Raw genomic sequence first — 19,507 nt, 5'->3', positions numbered from 1 at the left:
GCAGGGTGGAGGGAGAATGAAAAGGTAAACTTGTCTATGCAACCTTAAAAGGAGACCTGCAGATTTCCAGTCATTATTCAAGAAGTGTCTCCACCTGTCACATGTGAATGAAGGGGTTACAGCCTGAAGGTCCCCTGGGTGCATCCAGCCCAACTCCCCACATCTGCAAAGGGGGAAGTGCAGCCCCAGGTGCCATCCCCCTCAACAAGGCTGCCAGATTTAGCTAATAAGAATATAGAATACCTAGTTAAATTTGAATTTCAGACAATTTTTTAGTATAAATATGTCCCAAATATTGCACGGAACATAGTTATGCTAAAAAATTATTCATCCTATATTCTTTTCTTTATTTTATTTTTCGAGATAGAGTCTATCTCTGTCACCCGGGCTAGAGTGCAGTGGCATCATTGTAGCTCACTGCAACCTCAAACTCCTGGGCTCAAGCTATCTTCCTGCCTCAGCCTCCCAAGTAGCTGAGATGACAAGCGCGTGCCACCATGCCCGGCTAATTTTTGTATTTTTAGTAGAGACAGGGTCTCACGCTTGCTCGGGTTGGTCTTGAACTCCTGGCCTCAAGTAATCCTCCCATCTCGGCCTCCCACAATGCTAGGATTACAGGCAGTATTTTACAGGCATATTTTATGCGGCAACATTACCACCTCCCTGCAAAAGTTACTTGGCCTACCAGGGACAGACCCAGGCCTGGAATCCTGGCTTTCTGTCTGTCAAGAGGACAGGAAGGACAACAGGTGCTCCAGCAGCCCATCACCATGTCTGAGAGGTCACTGCTAACATGTCACCTCTGCTTACAGATCCTCATACTGTCATTAGTAAATTTTTTTTTTTTTGAGACAGAGTCTCACTCTGTTGCCCGGGCTAGAGTGAGTGCCGTGGCGTCAGTCTAGCTCACAGCAACCTCAAACTCCTGGGCTTAAGCGATCCTACTGCCTCAGCCTTCCGAGTAGCTGGGACTACAGGCATGCGCCACCATGCCTGGCTAATTTTTTCTATATATATATTTTAGTTGTCCATATAATTTCTTTCTATTTTTAGTAGAGACGGGGTCTCACTCTTGCTCAGGCTGGTCTCGAACTCCTGACCTCGAGCGATCCACCCGCCTCGGCCTCCCAGAGTGCTAGGATTACAGGCGTGAGCCACCGCGCCCGGCCTGTCATTAGTAAATTAATCCACAAAAAGACAAATTCCATTAAGTGGACTATTTACCTTTTTGACTGTGACATATCCAGCGTTGGTGTGGGGATCTGTGTCGACCCCGAGTCGTCCCTCACTATCCCCCTGTGTGATTCGGTACAGGATTTTAGAGCTCCCCGTGAACGGCTCATCAGCATCAGTGGCCTGGATGGTTAAGATGATGGACCCGATCTTTGTGTTTTCAGGGATGGTCAGGTTTCCATACTAAGGAGGAAACGGGGAAAGGAAACAGTGAGAACATCCACTGTCATCAAGCATCACTGTCGAAGGACAAACTTGGCTCTTTGGTTTCAGAATGGACAGATGTCATAGTTTGCATTAATATGTGTGGGGCATGTTTTCCCTATTGATGACTACGTTGCAGTTGATTTTAACATCAGTCATACTCATGGACTGATGTCCATCATACCAAGGAACACAACATCTCAGATGGGTACTGGTAGGATTCTAAGACAGAATCCTCCTCCCCTATCCAATGTTTAATAACTATAATTATTATTATGGTAATAATGACATAAATAAATAGCTGCACTGGATTGAGCATCTATAATGTGGCAGGCACTTTATATACACTATTTTAACTCTTAAACCAACCAAGGAATAGAGGTTAATTAAAAGCTTGTACTTTGGAGTCAAACAGCCTGTATATGAATCATAGGCTTGCTGCTTATTAGTTGGGTGACTTGAAGCAAGTTACCTTACTAAGCATTCATCATCTGTCTAATGAAGATAATAATAATAATAGAACCTGCCTCGTGTTTGCCATGGGGGTTGAGGAAGATAATGTATGTAAAGCTCCCAAATGCCTGGCACATAGTAGGTGCTCAACAGAGCAACACAACACCCCACTGAGTAGCTATATTACCACCTCCATTTACAGAGAAGCAAAGGATTGGAGAGGTTAGACCCACCCGTGATCACACAGCTAGTGAGTCACAGGATTAGGATGTGAACCCACGTATGCCGACTCCAAAGCTTGTGCTCCTAGTCACTGGCCTAGCCCATCTCCCACTCTCCTAGAAACCCCTAGATCATTTCTCGGCATCGTGATCGTAGAGGTGGCAGCAAGTGGGGTCTGGGAGGGACCACAGCAATGAAAGCAGCAGGTTCATTCTCTCCGTAGCCAGATTTGTATTTAAGCTCTGAGACTCCCAAAACAGGATTCTTACCCTCAATCTAAAAAAACACTGTCAAGGAGGTGAAATGGGAAGAAATCACAATATTCAGAAAGGATAAAATGCCCAAAAGCATGGGGGCTGAGAAGAATGGGTTCTTTACTTTATGCTTGCTTACCCTCAGTGCCTGTTACACAGGGTACGCCTAGTCTCACTTCTTCCCACCTCAAGCCCCTTCGTAAATCAATTCCCTTCTTTGTCACAGCCTGTCTCTATTTTGATTTATGAACATCATCACAGGACTCTGGGCTGTCTCATAACCGACTTAAACATGACATAACAATCTCTTCAAATGGGCTTCTCTCTCCTTCAAAGTAAACAGAGACGTCCCTTGTAAGGGGAGCAGTGATAAAGCCATCACCAAGTCTGGAGCCCATACCAAAAAAACCCCAGTAATCTGCATTTTTCTTGAGGTTCTAAACTGATTTTTCCCTTTTCATCCAATTCTAATTTTTGCAAATGTCTTGAGTGCATTTTTCTTTGGCATAAGCCAGAGATTCACTTTTTTCTTCTCTCTTTCTCTTACCCAATTATGACAAAGTGAGTTTAAATTGCCAAGATTCCAAATATTAAGTTTTTGACTAAAAATGCTTGTTTGAACCTAGCAGTACTCTATTTATTGTCCTAATTCACACAAAATGTATAATGATAAACTGCAAGCAGCTATTCAACTCTTTTCAATTTGACAGAGGCTGTGGTTGTAGCTTTTAAGCAGCCCTTGGAATAAACGAGCCGTTGGCAGGAGTTTATAAACACACATCCCTGGATAACTATAACAGTGAATGTTATTGTTCCCTGAAGACTTCCACTGAAGATGGTGTCTGGGTTTGTTATCGGTGCATTGACCAAGGCTACCTGTTAAGTCTGACGCTTTTCCCAACTACTGTCTGTATCTTTATCCCAGAAGGAGGGGTCGAGTGATATGAACAAAGTAAAGAAAAAACAAACGGGAAAACTACTCACATCTGATTTTCTAAAGATGGGGATCTGATCATTGATATCAATAACGTTGATTTGCACAGCACAGAGGGTCTTGAAATCTGAAAACCAAAGTTATATATCACAGAAATTTTCACTGAAAATCATGCATTAAAATCAGAAATCTGCAAGAAAATAATTGCAAAGTGAAGTGACAGTCTTAAGTCACAATTTTGCAATTGACATGCAAGTTATGTGGAGAGAGGGTTCTCCACGCCCACCTGCACCCACAAGCAGGTCGTCAGGGAGGGTGGAGAGAGCTGAAGACAGACCTGAGAGAAGTTTTTCTGGACTTCCTGTTGTTCTCCACCTGTCCCATCCTAGGGAAGGTCTGTTCCTGAGCAGGATGGCTCCTTTTTTGTGAAGCAGCCTCTCTTTCTCTGGCCAGCAAAACTTAAGTAGTCTTTAAAGCCCAGTGTAAAATTATCCTTCGAGAAAGCTGTCCCAGTGGCTATGTTTCCTTCTCTGAACACATCTATCTGTCCTATACCTGCTCTGCCCTCTATGGTGGGAAGATTCAGGGGTGCCTGCTCCCTCCTCTCCAAGTAAGGGAGGAAGTGGTACAATTAGCCTCCTTCAAAGGGTGTGGCTATCCAGCCTGCAGGAAGCAAGACAGGGACAGACAGAGCTCAAGGAACCCTGCGGAAATGGCTCAGGCTTTCACGGGTGGGTTTGACAATAAGAAGACCTAGTCAGAGACAGTAGCTTCAATTAGATCCAAGAGGAGCACTGAATGGAGGTGGGGAGAAGGTCAGAACAAGAAACAAAACGATAGGTTCTTTGTCGGGGCTACCATCTTTCCAACCACAATGAACTGTATTGTAGGATGGTTAAGACTCCAGGCTCCAGAATCTCACTGTGCAGACTGTGGTTCTGCCACTTATCAGGTGTGTGAGAGCTTGGGTGTGTCACGCAATGTCTCTGGGCCTCAGTCAGTTTATCTATAAAACGTGGATAATAACAGAACCGGGGTTCTCATCGTAATACAAATTGTGAGCAGTCTCTATGCACCAGGCACGGTAAAGTGCTTTACCTGCATTACTCATTTCATCTTCACAACTTCATGATGTGTAGGTACTATTATCACACCCATTTATTTATTAATAACAAACGAGGAAGCCAGGGGACAGAGATGTTAAGTAACCAAGGTCACACACCTAACCAGTGGTGGAACCAGGATTCAAATCAATGTTCTCCCTTTGCCCTCTGCATCCGCTATCCACTCTTCTGTCCGTGCTCTGTGTCCCAGGGGCTGACCTCATGAAATGCATCAGTGCACATCTTGCCCCTGGGTAACAGTTAGGTCTTGCCAATGGGAGGCCTGGCGGAAGCCTGCAGAAAGGGCAGGAGGGGAGAAGTTGGGGGTGTGATGCCCCCATTGCCAAAAGCCCTCTTCTCTAGCGACAGGCACAGGCCTTGCTCCTTCAGAGGATGCTCCCTTCCCTGGCTCCTTCAGGCTTTAGAGCAGAAAAGGCTGCCCCTGTGCTTCACAACCACCTCCTGCCGGTTGCCCTTAACCCTGCCCACAACCTTTACAAATAATCCCTTTTTGAAACTCTTCGAGGGGCCCTCTGTTTCCTGCTGGGATCCCAATACACCCAGGCAGTCCAACTCTACAGCTTGTGCTTAATGCACTGAACACACGCCAGGCACGCAATCTATTCACAATCTAATTACAAGCAAGTGCATATTGATTGAAGTTGAGGCTGGTCCCCAGAACATTTATAGACAAGAATGGCTGAAGATTAGGGTGGTCCCAGGCCCAGAACTCACTGGCTCACTGCTCTGCACAGACTTCATTTGGGCCAGCAGTGGGCCTCTGGGTGACAAGCCCTCCCTGGTTTTATGTAAAACTATGTTAATTATAGGCTAGTCTCTAATTTTCTGTACTGCACAATTGAATGTTCAAGTCTATCAACACACATATTTATATATAAATATACTTAATAATCTGGTCCACAATTTCCAGGTTATGTGTACTCATGCATGTAAACAATTTATAATCCAATTTCTACTTTATACTCATATCTTCAAACTGCTTCAGGTCCCTATGCATTTGCACATGGGATTCCCACTCCTCTGTAAGCCCTATGTGAGTTTGTCACTTATCATATTCATTCTTCAAAACTCAGCTCAATGACACGTCTTCCAGAAAGCCATACCCCTTCTCTCCCTCCAGTGAGCCACTCGTTTCCTTCCCGGGTTACCTTGTATAGTTTCTTACAGTTTATTGATTCATGTGTCCATCTCCCCTACCAGAATGAGCTCTCCTTGAGGACAGACACTAGGGCTTATTCATCTGTAAAGTATCCCCAGTACCTTCCATGTGTCTCAAATAGGCAAACACTCAATAACTGCTAAAAGAATGGACAGCTAATAGTGTGAACTTGCTAGTTCATCATGGATGAGGAGGGTTTATTATACTTACTTCTGTTTTAACCTCTTAACATAATGCTCGAAAATATTAGGCCCTTGATATTTGTCTAATTACTGGGTTTCACACATTCTGCATTGAGGTCTGCAAAACCCAGGTTCCCCCTAGGATGTCAACATCCATGTGAAGGAGACAATGTGAAGCACAGTGTGAAATCATGCTCATTTCTCCTCCATACCTCCATAACCTGTGCCTCTCAGAACGATTGTTGAATTATTTGGTCATCTAAGATTCAGTGCTAGTTAACTCAAAGGATTCTTAACCTTCTAGGAGTCTGAGTCCCCCAGAAATGAGTCTCTCTCTAGATAAGTGTATTTTTATGTGTCTGTGCAAATTTTTTAAGAATGTGTGCATTCAATTGAGAAAGCATAGTTTTCATCAGATTCTCAAAGCATGCTGTGACACGACAGAGATTAAGAACTACTTGATCTGTAATTATACAAGGATTAGAGAAGAATGTCTTCTAGTAATTGTCAAATGGCCAACTGGAAGCTAATAGGAAAAGACAGAACCTCCCAAACATGCATTTCTCCTCCCCTTTCATACAGACTCTTCCTTTGAATTTGAAAGCAAGAACTGGGAAACACGATTTTCCTGTTCATGGTCATGGTCTGCAGAATGTGCCTGCTAGACCTCCAACAACAGGGACAGCAACTGGTGATGGCCTCACTGCTGTGCTCCGAAATCCATCACCGCATTTGCATCAAGGCCTCACTTCCCACGGGCTCCTAGCAGCCAGTGACTAAGCAAATCTCATTCTCAGAGACCATGAACTCCCTTGACAGCCAACTTTGGACTCCCCAACAGCCTTATCGAACTTTCGTTAGACTGTTCAGCAGTGTAGGACACCCCCACCAGCCTTCCTTCCCCTCTGTCCTCCACTCAGGGCCAGGCCTGTGCTGTGCTCTGACAGCTCTCCCAGACTTCTGCCTCTCTCCATTTTTTTCTCACAGGCTTCCTCCTAATGAAATCCTTGTACATTTAATTTATTTTTAGCATCTGCTTCTCAGAGGACCTGGACTCACACAACAATGTTACCTGAGCTGCAACTCCGGCCATTAAACCCAGGCTGTCTCTGTGTTGGGTGTTTCATAAAGGAAGCAAAAATATTTACATGGCATCATTCTGTGATATACCCAGGCATTAGAGCAGCCTGACAAATTAAAACTAGAAGTAAAACAATTATGTGTACTCATGTACTCAAGACAGCAGGTGTGACACTAACCTTTGTCGGACACCTGTACCGTTAGGTTGTAGTGAGGAGTATCTTGCTTTTTCAAGGACCTTTTAGCTAATTGGAACACTCCCGAATAGGTTTGGACCAGGAAGAGTCCGTCCATGGGAATTTGGGGAGTTTGCGCCACAATTCTGTACTCTAAAATACTGTTGACAGTATTTTCTTCATCCATGTCACGGGCAGAAAGGGTCCCGATATTGCTACCTGCAGAGAAGAAAAGGAAATCCAACAGGCTTCATGTTACATATTAAACTTTCACCTTAATCACCTCTTTAAATATACTATCTCCAAATATAGTCACATTCCGAGATACTGGAATTTTGGGGGAGACAGATTCAGCCCATGACAAATAGCGTCCCCCAAAATTCATGCCTACCAGAGACTCCTCACAGGAACTTATTTGGAAATAAGGTCGGCCCTTGCAGATGTAACTAGCTAAGGATCTTGAGATGAAAGCTCACCCTGAATCCAGTTATAGGTAGTTCTTACAAGAAGGGAGGACACAGAGACACACACAGTGGAGTAGATGACAGAAGGAGGTTAGAAATCGGAGTGATGCTGCTACAGGTAGCCAAGGAATGCCTGGGGCCAGCCGAGGCCAGAAGAGGCCAGCGAAGATCTGCCGTAGGGACTCCGGAGGGAGCGTGGCCCTGCCGGCACCTGGATTGCAGACTCCTGGCCTCCAGGCTACGAGAGGATACGTTTGTTGTTTTAAACCACCAAGTTTGTGATGACTTGTTACCGCAGCCCCAGGATGCCAACATGCACGGCAAATGGGATAACCAAACAAAGAGAAGTCAACCCTGGGGTGCTTCTAAGTAACTTTGTGGAACAATTGTGGAGACTGAGATATTGCACCCCAGAGATAACGCAGGGCAAAGAGCAGGCCCGATCCTCTCTGCCTCGCTGCAGTTCGCAGCCCTCAGTACTAGATTCCCGTGAGTGTTTCAGTGCAGGGAGCCCCACAAGTCCCTGGCTGTGACTCAGCACTGCACTCAGCACTGGGTGAGTTCTGACAGGTTCTAGATCTTACTCTGTGAAAGGGGGACTGTGGTGTGGTTTCTTTATACACAGCAAGAATCCCACCCCATTTGTGCAGTTAGTTTACACCCCCCTCCCCATATCGGTTTGCATCCACTGACCTACATGGAAATGTAGAGGTGTTTTGGGTTTGGGGGTGGGGGAAGGGAAGTGCCTACACTATGTCCACAGTGAAGCTGGACACATGCAGATGTGTCTCAGGGGCTGGGCGCAGGGACACTCATGAGCAATGGGACGGAAGAGAATATGCATCTAGTGCAGTGGCAGCCACTTACTTTAGTATCCATCACAACCAAGTTACCTTTGTGGCATGTGTGTGCCCCTGCAAGCAAAGTATCTGTGCTTTGGGATGGAAGAGCATCTTGCTAAATTCTGTGATCCTTTGGTGTCTAAGCAGCCCTTGGGCTTTGGACCTTTCCACTCAGCAGGTGAGTACAACAGCAAGGACACTGTTCTCTCACTCCTCAGAGAATGTCCTGGTAAGAGGCCTCATGAGGACTGTGGGCACCAGGGGACACCCTTCCATGGGAGTGGCGGACTTTGTGCAGGAGCCAGAGGTGAAAGGAGAACCACATCTCTGAGTGACTGAGGCCGGGAACTAGTGGCAGCCCAAATTGATTCAGGAGTACATACAGCATCTCCTGGGGGCATCCAGAAATACTCCAGGGAGGTGGGGCTTTTATGAGGGGCGAAATTTCCAGTATGAATTTGTAGGACTGGATTGTAAGTGGGATACAAGAATCAATGTTGATATTGCTAAGACTTGGGGACACAAGTCCTACAAGATACTGGCTAATACGAGATTCCAAAGAGGAAAATGTAAATATACCAAGGGATGATTTGGCATCTTATTGAAGTTTTATTTGTTAATGTTTCCATCTATGCATGTGCTGTCAGCTCAGCTGGACGGGAAGCCCCACAGGGCAGGGGCATCGTCTTGCTGCTTCCTCAGGCTACATATATATATATACTCAGTTGATTTATAGGAATTGTTGGTCCATTAAAAACTTTGTGAAGTATCTTTACAAAGTAAATTCTCACTTTTAGAAAGGCAAATAGCATGCTGATCCCCGAATAATTTATTCTACCAACAATGACTTCCTCACCAATCTGAGAAAATGAGTACTATTCTCTTCCCAAATGAGGGAGGCGGCCTCTAAAATGGTTCCCAGCATTCCCAATCTCCTGATATTCACGCTTTTCCATAACCCTCTCCCTTTGAGTGTGGGCTGGGCCTACTGACTCGCTTGTAATGAATAGAACAGGGCAAAAGTGACGGGATGTGACTTCCAAGATTACACTGTAGAACATCTGTGACTTCTGTCTTATCTTTTCTTACTCTCTCTCACTCTCTCTCTCTGAGCTCTCATTCTGAATTAGAGGCACCCAGAAGAACTGCACTCAGATTCATGATTCACAGAAACTGTGAAATAATACATGTTTGTTGTTTTAAGCTGCTAAGTTTTAGGGCAATTTTTTATGTAGCAGTAAATGACGCTATATTAAATGTTTGGCCCAATGCAAAGAGACTTCGGGAATCATCTAGAAAGGTCTTCAAAGGTTTTCTGCCTTTATTCGGCATCACGGACCATCCCAGATTTCCAAAAAGGATGATGCCTCAAGTGTTTGTTGGCTATTGTTACACAATTCCATTGTTGCACAGTTGTCACTATGAGAAGATTCTTCCTTATGATTAACTGAAATCCTTCAAGCTGTCATTTAACTCTTCCTGTTGTGGCAAAAGTTAGAATAAATGAAACAGAGAGGACCTGAGCTGAACACACGGACCCTCGCTAGCCTGCACATGGCAGCTGACAGCAGACAAGCCACTCCAGCAGCACCCACCACGCCGCCAGGAAGGCAGCCACTGTGTCAGAGGTGTGTAGGAAGAGGAGTAGAGAGATCAAAAGAAAATGACGAGAACATCCACAAAGCATATAAGAATCTGCCCACAAGGGCAGCAAAGCCCTAGACACGATACCCATCAGAGGCTGCTAAACTTGTAAGCCTCTGAAATGAACACAGCACAACGGACCAAAACATTTCAAGGAAAGCCAGCCTGCTTAGTCAACGGTCTCAATACCAACGGGGAAACAGACAAGGGTTGTCCCCAAACCAGGGAAGTCATTAAACTCCCAGAAATCATAATGTTCTTATGGTACTTGTTCCCATACAAAACTAAAGCTATCATGAGACACAGCAAAAGAAAACGTAGCAAGTCAAGACCAAAAGGACAAAAATAGATAGGACTCAAACTTCATCTACCAGCCTCCTGAATTATTATCGGCTTCCTCGAGAGGGAGGCTCAGGGTCAAAGTCAACTTCCATTGGTATTATTTATTTATTACAGGGTATCTGACTTTGGGTGTGAATGTTTATTTAAATTATTTAGCAAATTTGGTGAAATTGTATCTCTTTTAACAAGCTTATTAGAGGTCAAATAATTTATGGGAAAATCTTGCAAATGAGCTATCCCTATGCACATACACAGGATACTAATGTAAGTAGTTATGGTACTAGTGATAGTAGTGAGGGTGATAGTAGTAGTAATAGTGGCAGTGGAGGTGGCCATTATAAAAGCTCCCATTTGAGAATACTACCCAGATATTGCTCGATCCAAACCCGAGGTGCATTTAACCTCTATGCTGCACTATAGACATGGATTATTGACTCCCAATTAGGTCTACCTGCCCACTTTACCCCACAGAGAGGAGAAAGGGACTCCAGAGTTTGCATAGGGAAGACAGTTACACAGCATTGAACAACTCTCATTTCTTACCCAGTATTTCATTCTCCTGGACCTCAAATACAGTCACTTTAGATGGACACGTAGGCGGGTTATCATTAATGTCTTTAACTTTGACACGAATTTCCAGAGGGTATGAAAGTGGTTTTCCATGCTCATCCTTTGCAAGCGCATAAAAAACATACTGCAACAGGAAGGTCAGAGTTAAGGCAAGACTTTCTCACCACCCCCTTTAAAAGGCAGAGAAAATAGCTGTTTCATTTACCCCGTTTATCTTCAGTTTGTTTAGGAAAACATGAGATAGGTCAGGATTGTGGGAAAATTACCAAATTATAATGTCTTTGAAAGCCAATAATAAGCTGGGGTCTGGAATGCAGATTTTTTTTTTTTTTTTTAAGTAAAATCAATTTTGCTCTCAACTGTAGATGGACATAGGACTTTGTCTTGTTGCCTGTGAAACTTGTCCCGTTTTACTCACTGAATCCTTTTCTTCCCGGTCCAAGGGCTGAGTCACATAAATATATCCTTCCTGGTCAATTGAAAATGGGAATGTTGGCCGCTTCTCTTTTTCAAATAAGGAATATTGTGCACCCGGATCATTCCACTGCACCTACAGGGCCCAAAGTGAATTGTGAGAAGAGACACATTTAGAGAGAACTGGAAAGGAAATTAACAATTTTCTGGTTCTCAATTTGAAATTTCTGACAACATTGTATGTCGGTGGTTTCTTATAACAACTCAATTACATTTTTCATTTTCAACCTAAAATGAGCCCTTTTTTTTCCCCATCAAGTTATATTGCTCATAAAAAAACACACCAGGGAATTTTTCCTCTCTAAAGCAATTCTTTGTTGAACCCTCTAAAGGGTTTGTGGGTTGTTTTCTTTTAGAAGTCTGACTGTGAAAGCTGTATATCCATGAAACATCAATTTAAGGAATGAAATGTACTTTGTAGCTGCCGTTATCTGAAGACTAAGCCATGATGTATGAAGCTTCTAAAACTCACCAATGCAGATGAATAAGAGCAACGGTAGCCACTTTAGACTCTGCTCCGTGCTACTATTTAAGTAAGACAAATGACACCTAAATAAGGCACATTCCTCCCCTAAACATCTAGTCTGAAAGACTTTAGGGGTAAGAATAACCACCAACTCCTAGGGTTGTTTTGTAAACAACCTGGTAAAAAAAATTAATAAACTCACTAGTAAGACTAGTCTCCTTGCTATATAGACAGGTCATGACTTTTTAGATATTCTAATACTAATAATATATTTATTGAGGGTTTACCACATACCTCATGTAATTCTAAACATCTTTATGTATTGTCTCATTTAATTCTCAAACAGTCCTATGAAGTAGAGGCTACTGTTATCCCGATTTTAGAAACGGGGAAACAAAGGCACAAAAAATTCAAGTGACTTTCCCAAGATCCTACAACTAGTTGAAATTTCCATACTAAACAAATCTCTTTGACCAGCCTGGGAAGGTATCAAGGACATAACTTTGTCCCTTGCTAGTCATTTAACTATCACCCACTGTCCATGCCAAAGACTACCTTTCTGGTTCTAAAGTGAGCTCCCTTGTGTCCTAAACACTTCGCCTGATTTGTTTTTTCTTGAGCTGCACCTCTCCACTCTCCTGAGTTTCAGAACATACAGGCTTGGAAATCGAGCGTGGCACCCAGAATTTCCTTTCTTTGACAACCCGAAGAGCAACTGAGCATATTGGTTATTTTTAGCATTTATAATCCCTGTGGGATAACATGAATAGTAGCTAGGAATACTTTCTTCTTGGCCCCCAGTCTGAAAATCTCATGGTAATGAATGCTAACATGCCTTCTTAGCTGGGAAAGCACAATTCCTCCTGCTTTCATTCTTTTTTTTTTTTTCCTGAAGAAGTTCATTAATTCAACATTCAATAAATAAGAGTCTCTTTAGGTTGCATAATAGATATGGTGCGATGGCCCATTCCAAGGTCCCTTTAACAATAATAGTATCATTTTTAAAAAAAATTTTGGTAATCCTAGCACTCTGGGAGGCCGAGGCGGGTGGATTGCTCAAGGTCAGGAGTTCGAGACCAGCCTGAGCGAGACCCTGTCTCTACTAAAAATAGAAAGACATTATATGGACAACTAAAAATCTATATAGAAAAAATTAGCCGGGCATAGTGGCGCATGCCTGTAGTCCCAGCTACTCGGGAGGCTGAGGCAGTAGGATCGCTTAAGCCGAGGAGTCTGAGGTTGCTGTGAGCTAAGCTGACACCACGGCACTCACTCTAGCCTGGGCAACAAAGTGAGACTCTGTCTCAACAAAAAAAAAAAAAAAGAAAAAAGAAAAAATTTTGGGAGAACTACAGACTAGTACTTCTTCATAACATTAACATCTTTTATCCACTTTCACAGACTCTACCTCAGTTAATTTTCATAACACTGAGAGGTGTTATTACCATTTTACTGATGATAAATTGGGGCTCAGACTAGTTAAATGACTTGGTTCATGATCAGTCACTAAAGTAACGGAGCAAGAACATGGTTTTGGTTGTCTACTTCCTAATTCAGGGATCGCCCATTGACCCACAGCTTTCATGTCAAGGAACCTCCTGAGCTTCTAGAAAAGATTGGATCTGGATAAAGTCTAGCCTGGATTTCCAGGAGCTAAGGTAGGAAGAGGCCCAGGGAACCCATAGAAGTTGGGAGGAGCATTTGAATAGAGGCGAGAGGCACACACTGGAGTTGGAACAGTATGGGGAAAGGGTGTCTCCAAGGGTCAAGGTTGCCTACTAGGACTCTTTTACCATTGGCAGGCCTGTCTCTATCCCTTAGCCTCTGACAGGATGAGTCTACTGGGTCAAGATTTTTCCCACAAGCATAAGCAGCAGCTTCCAAAATACTTGCAACTTCAAATTCAAACCATGTACATATACATGATGTGTGCACCATGTACAACCCACTGTAGGGCAGCCATTCCCCACACTACTGACAGGGAAGAACAAACATGACTTCTACTTTAAGGTGAGGGTAAGTGAAGTCCGCTCTGAAAGCTCAAATATATATCTGAACCCAAGCTTTCTGCCCATGATGGTCAAGTCCAGAGACTCGGGGCCAGAGACTATTCAATGTGCTTTACAATTATGCTATGCAAAAATATATCTAAGGAATGTATCAGTGGAGACCCTGAGGGTGGGGCTCTACAAAGTGAGGCCATTTATCCAATAGGCTCCAGGTGTTACTGGGCACTACCTGAGTGATTCTGATGGGGTGAGGGTCCGTGGAGTTTTCTACTATCTCCACAGGTTGTGGTGCTTTCCAAATATTCTCCATCACCGTAATATCCACTGACGTGGAATCACTGAAGGAATTCTCAGTCTGGCCTCCCATGTCCTTCACTGAGACCACCAGACTGTAGGAAGGGTTCTTAGTAGGATCCAATTCCTGAGACCCTGTAGGAAGTTGATGAGAAGAAAAGAGACACTTTCAGAGACACATCTAAGTCCCTTTTTCTGACCGAGACAGTCCTAGAGGGCACCCGTCCACGTACCTTGTCGGGTAAGTGAGATTGCCCCTGTTTTGTTGTTGATCTGAAAGTACATGACATCGTTGATCTTGGGCAGCTGGATGACAATTTCATAAAAAAGCTGGCCATTGAGAGTGGCCGGATCATCCAGATCTGTAGCATTGACATACATGAAGGGCTTTCCTGTTGTCCCCAGGGGAAAAAAATAAAATAAAAGATATTAATTAAAACCCAAACCAACCATAGCCACTTTTGCCTTCTAAGAAGCAGAGATAGAATGGGGGAAGGTGTGAAAATTCATATAAGTGGGGAAATAAATCTTTATTCTGCTCCTCTCCCCTAGGATAGGATTTCTCAAAGTGTGGACCAAGAACCTCTAGGGGTCCTTGAAACTGTTTTAAGATACTCATAAAGTTAGAAACTATGTATGTGTAAAAGATCCATTCAAAAAACAAGATAATTTAATGGGTTTTGGTGTAAAGGATATAAAATATATCGTTGATATGGTTTCAGATTCCACGCTGCAACTAATCTTTAAGAAACCAGTATCACAGAATGTCCACAGTTATCTTAAAATGTTATTAAAATATTCATCTCTTTTTTAACTACATATCTGTATGAGGCTAATTTTTCTTCATATACTACAACTAAAACATCATATGGCAATGGAATGAATGTAGAAATAGACATGAGAATCCAGTTGTTTTCTATTAATTCAGATATTAACAGATTTGCAAAAATTAAAACAATGCCATTTTTCCCATTATTTTTGCCTCAAAAGTACAGTTATTTTTCACTAAAATATGTTTCAGTGTTATGGTGAGTTAATAAATATTTTTTAATTTTTCAGTTTTAATTTTTAATACAATAAATATTGATAGATACAACCAGTGTTATATTGGAGCCAGCTCATGGGAGCCAATTGTTGAATTTTCAGAAATTCTGAGTCCTTAAAAATGATAAAGATGGTAAATTATATATGTACGTTTTACCTCAATAAAAAACGTTATTAAAAGAAAAGAAATTTTGTGAGTCAATTTTTAACATTGGCAGTTTGACAAAGGCCATCGTGGGAGTTATTTATGCCAGGGAAATCAGCAAATGCTACAAAAATCAGGGATTTGCTTCCTCCATCCTCCCAAGAAACAGCTGTTAAACATTTACCAGGACATCACTGGACAGAACCCACCTGTCTAAACGTTCTTTGGGGACCTTGGTATCAGAGTCTGTTAATCAGTCTTCGGTATACAATCTAAGGGACAGGGACAGTGAAATTGCTCCATATAATAAGATGGAAGGAAATTTTCCCCTAAAGTATTGGAAGTGGACATCGAAGACTAAGAGAAGATTAAGTAACATAAAGGGAAGCTTGATGATGAGTTGATGGAAATGGCCAGGAGTCTTTCTGAGCACCCAGAAGTCTAATATTCATTTTTGTTTTGTGCACAGTTATGATGTGATGCTCCTTCTAGGTGCCTGCTGCATACACTTAGGCCTTGATGAAGGGTTTCTGTACAAATGGAGAGTAAGTGGTCAATGCAGCAGAGAGAAGGGACAAGCTGGGAGGTAGATGTAACAGAAGAAAAAACTGGGAAAAAGCAATGACTATGATAATGTAAGTTCCTCAGAGGATATGGGAGAGTGAGCTCACCTTTCCAGAATGTCCTAGAGCTTTAAGGTATTTTTAAAGCTCACCCTAGAAAACTGTTTCTCAACTGAGGGTGATTTTGCCCAGTTGGACATTTGGTGATGTCTGGGGACATTTTTATTGTCACAACTTGGGGGAGGGCTGTTCCTGGCATCTAGTGGATAGAGGTCTGAGATGCTGTTAATCATTCTGCAGTGGACGGAACAGCCCCTAACATAAAAACAACTATCAGGCCCAAGATGTCAATACCAAGTGCCAAGGTTGAGAAACCATGTTCTAGAACAACAGGGATAAGAAAACAACTCCCAGAAGATCAGTGTGAAGTTTAAATAAGACGGTAAGTGTGTAATGAGTGATTGCTGCAGCTGTTAGCCACACAAATCCGTCCCTTCCATCTTTCCATAAACATCTCCTTGCTCCAGCCTGTTACCTGGACGAGAGTTCTGCCTTACTGAGCCTTCGTACTTTGGCTGGAGAAACGTGGGCCGATTGTCGTTGATGTCCTTCACTTCTATGGTGACCGGGACGGGGCCCTCAACTATAGCTCCGTGAGCATCCAGGGCCGCAACCTGATGTTGAGGAAAAGGAAATGACCTTGGTGAAACTGGACTTCATATTACATGCCCAAAAGTCACTCGAAGGAAATTAGAGCTCAAAGAACCAATGGCCTGGTGACTGTAAGGAAGAAGGAACCCACAAAAGCCCAAAGTGGGAGCTGCTAAAACAGGGGCACTATCAGTTCAGCCTGGCTAGGCATGACAGTGACTTTCCAGCAGTGGGGTATGCTGGACACTGGACATGCTTCTGCTCCTAAATGGCTGGAGTTGGTGAAATGAGACCACTTTCACCCTCGAGGCTATGGAATTGCAATGTCATCTTACAGAGCTATTATGATAGTCAGCCTGCAGAGCCCGCAGCAGAAGGCACCAGACAGAAAGCTTTAGGGCTTGCTCTCTGCTATTCCTAGGTATTCAGACACCAATCATGAAAACTAAGGGGGAAAAAGAGGAAGAAGGGCCTATTTAGTCAGCCCTTGTCCATTGGTTCCTTCTGCCTCTTGCCAGGACCAAAGGGGCTCCACCCCAGCATTGATGCTGCCTTCATTGTGGGTCCAGATCCCACGCATTAGCCACAGGCAGATACCAGTGAAGCATTAGGAACTGCTGACTTGGTTTTGATTCAGGTGCCTAAGCATGGCCTTACTTGGATGAGTAGTAACATCCGAGAGTCCTGGCTATGTAAATTGGGTTGCTCTGGTTAAAAAGCCTGAGGAAAAGGGTCCCTTTGCCACGCTTCTCTGTAGCTGGTTAAAAAAGGACATACGAGGTTCACAAAGTAAGCCACTAATGTTAGGAGAGCTATAGCAGGATTCTAGGCAAGGGATGAGGTTCCAATGATACTTCTAGAACAAAGGGTGCTCAGAGAGGTTGGAGTTAGGTCACTTTGTCTGGTCTCAGTTCACCTGGAGATTGTAAATAGATCTTGTTTCCCTGTCCAGTGGTTTGATGAGATACAGAAGTCCATCTGGTTCTATCTTAAACGTGTTGTCTGTCTCCCCAGTTAGTTCAAAAGACACAGCAGGAGAATTGACCTTAAACTGGGAAAAAGCAAAAAAAAAAAAAAAAAAATAGATTAGGTTGGAAGGAAAAACTATGTTGTGGCATTTGTAGAAAGTCACCAATTTCAGGTAAAGTTTTCATTTGTACAATCACTAAATAAGAAATCCTCAGCTTTTAAAGTGGTACTTTCTGAAAGTTTGCTTTCACATTAACTAACACATTAACTATTAACTATGTAATGTGCAAAATATATTTTCCTCAAGAAACAATGTATAATATAATTCAATACACTGACAAAAGCCATTGATGCTTTAAATTATAGCTGGGGTTACAGGAGATTTTTCTGGGAATACCTGAAAGCTATGGTATTACTAGCTTCTGAGAAACATTGAAAAGGGATGCTTTATTGCTAGCATAAAAAGATGACAGTACTTCTAAAAATTGTGACAAAGATTAATAGACATGTTAATATTAAGAAAAACAATTTATAAGTGACTTCAACTTGATAAAATGCTATATGATAATCTCTTAATTATTAATACCTTTTTAGAAGTGAAAAAATGTCACTTTATATATAGAGGACTTTTTAAGATCACAAGAATAGACAATTCATGTAAATCTAAGAAGACATAAAAGTTGTTTAACTTCATTAAGTTTTAATATGTTAACATATTTTATTACAAATTAAAAAACAATAATGCCAATGTTATTAAGGACATAAACATTGTTGATGGAAATATAAATTCATATAATCCTTTTGGAAATAAATTGAAGCATAAAATGTTTGTAGCCTTTGATAACAAACATTACTATACAGAATTTATCCTAAAAAATATTTTTTTAAACAATAAACTACATGCTTATAGTATAAGTAGCTTTATTTATAATACTAGTAAAGTTGAAAATTCCTAAATGGTCAGAATAAAAGGACAGTGAAATTATTATAGTACATAAGCTTCGTAGAATATTAATTGTTAAAATGTTCATTCTACAAATTATGAAGAAACATAAGAAACAATGATATGATGTGAAATAACAAAAGCAAATTTAAGAGTAAATCTAGACTATGATTGTAATGGTACCAAAAGTGAAAATAATTTCATTTACAATAGGATCAAAAAGAATAAGATACTTCAGAATAAATTTAACCAAAGAAATATAAAGGCTTGCAAAAAGAAAACTACAAAGCATTATTGAATAAAATTTAAAAAGATCTAAATACATAGAAAGACATCCCATATTTATGGATTGAAAAACTTAATATTGTTAAGGTGGCAATGCTTCCCAAGTCAATCTGATTCAATACAATCCCTATCAAAATTACAGCTGCCTTATTTGTAGAACTGATAAGCTGATCCTAAAATGCATATGGAAATGTAAGAGACCCAGAAGAGCCAAAGCAATCTTGAAAAAGAACAACAAAATTGGGCTGGGTGTGGTGGCTCACGCCTGTAATCCTAGCACTCTGGGAGGCCGAGGTGGGCCGATCGTTTGAGTTCAGGAGTTCGAGACCAGCCGGAGCAAGAGCAAGACCTCATCTCTACTAAAAAAAAATTAGAAAGAAATTAGCTTGACAACTAAAAATATATAGAAAAAGTTAGCTGGGCATGGTGGTGCACACCTGTAGTCCCAGTTACTCCGGAGGCTGAGGCAGGAGGATTGCTTGCGCCTAGGAGTTTGAAGTTGCTGTGAGCTAGGCTGATGCCATGGCACTCTAGTCTGGGCAACAGAGTGAGACTCTGTCTCAAAAAAAAAAAAAAATGGAAGACTTAACACTGTCTGATTTCAGAATTTACTACAAAACTACGGTTCAAGATATTGTGGTACTGGCATAAGGATAGACATATAGTTCAATGGAATCCAATTGGGAGTACAGAAACAAACTTACATTTACCGTCAATTGATGTCCAGTGAAGGTGCTAATTCAATGGGGAAAGAATAATGTTTTCAACAAATGGTGCACGA

At 42.1% G+C, this 19,507-nt stretch overlaps 1 protein-coding gene across 9 annotated transcripts in view; it reads right to left on the bottom strand.

Moving 5' to 3' along the window:
* CDH17 (cadherin 17) overlaps nucleotides 1–19,507 on the bottom strand; it is a 57,368-nt gene that overhangs the window by 16,681 nt on the left and 21,180 nt on the right. For 5 of the 9 annotated variants that reach the window (XM_069466214.1, XM_069466217.1, XM_069466220.1 and 2 more), the window contains 9 exons: nucleotides 17,446–17,580; nucleotides 16,414–16,552; nucleotides 14,360–14,518; nucleotides 14,062–14,261; nucleotides 11,302–11,433; nucleotides 10,857–11,007; nucleotides 7,025–7,240; nucleotides 3,351–3,427; nucleotides 1,225–1,416 (listed from right to left, as the gene is read on the bottom strand). In XM_069466214.1, the coding sequence (XP_069322315.1) occupies nucleotides 1,225–1,416; nucleotides 3,351–3,427; nucleotides 7,025–7,240; nucleotides 10,857–11,007; nucleotides 11,302–11,433; nucleotides 14,062–14,261; nucleotides 14,360–14,518; nucleotides 16,414–16,552; nucleotides 17,446–17,580 (1,401 nt within the window). The remainder of the gene's footprint in view (nucleotides 1–1,224; nucleotides 1,417–3,350; nucleotides 3,428–7,024; nucleotides 7,241–10,856; nucleotides 11,008–11,301; nucleotides 11,434–14,061; nucleotides 14,262–14,359; nucleotides 14,519–16,413; nucleotides 16,553–17,445; nucleotides 17,581–19,507) is intronic. The other 4 variants (XM_069466218.1, XM_069466222.1, XM_069466219.1 and 1 more) reach the window with 4 other exon arrangements.

The sequence above is a fragment of the Eulemur rufifrons genome, chromosome 3, assembly GCF_041146395.1.
Source record: "Eulemur rufifrons isolate Redbay chromosome 3, OSU_ERuf_1, whole genome shotgun sequence".
Lineage (NCBI taxonomy): Eukaryota > Metazoa > Chordata > Mammalia > Primates > Lemuridae > Eulemur > Eulemur rufifrons.
The sequence above is the reverse complement of the archived record's forward strand: the minus strand, read 5'-3'. Positions and strand labels throughout refer to the sequence as shown.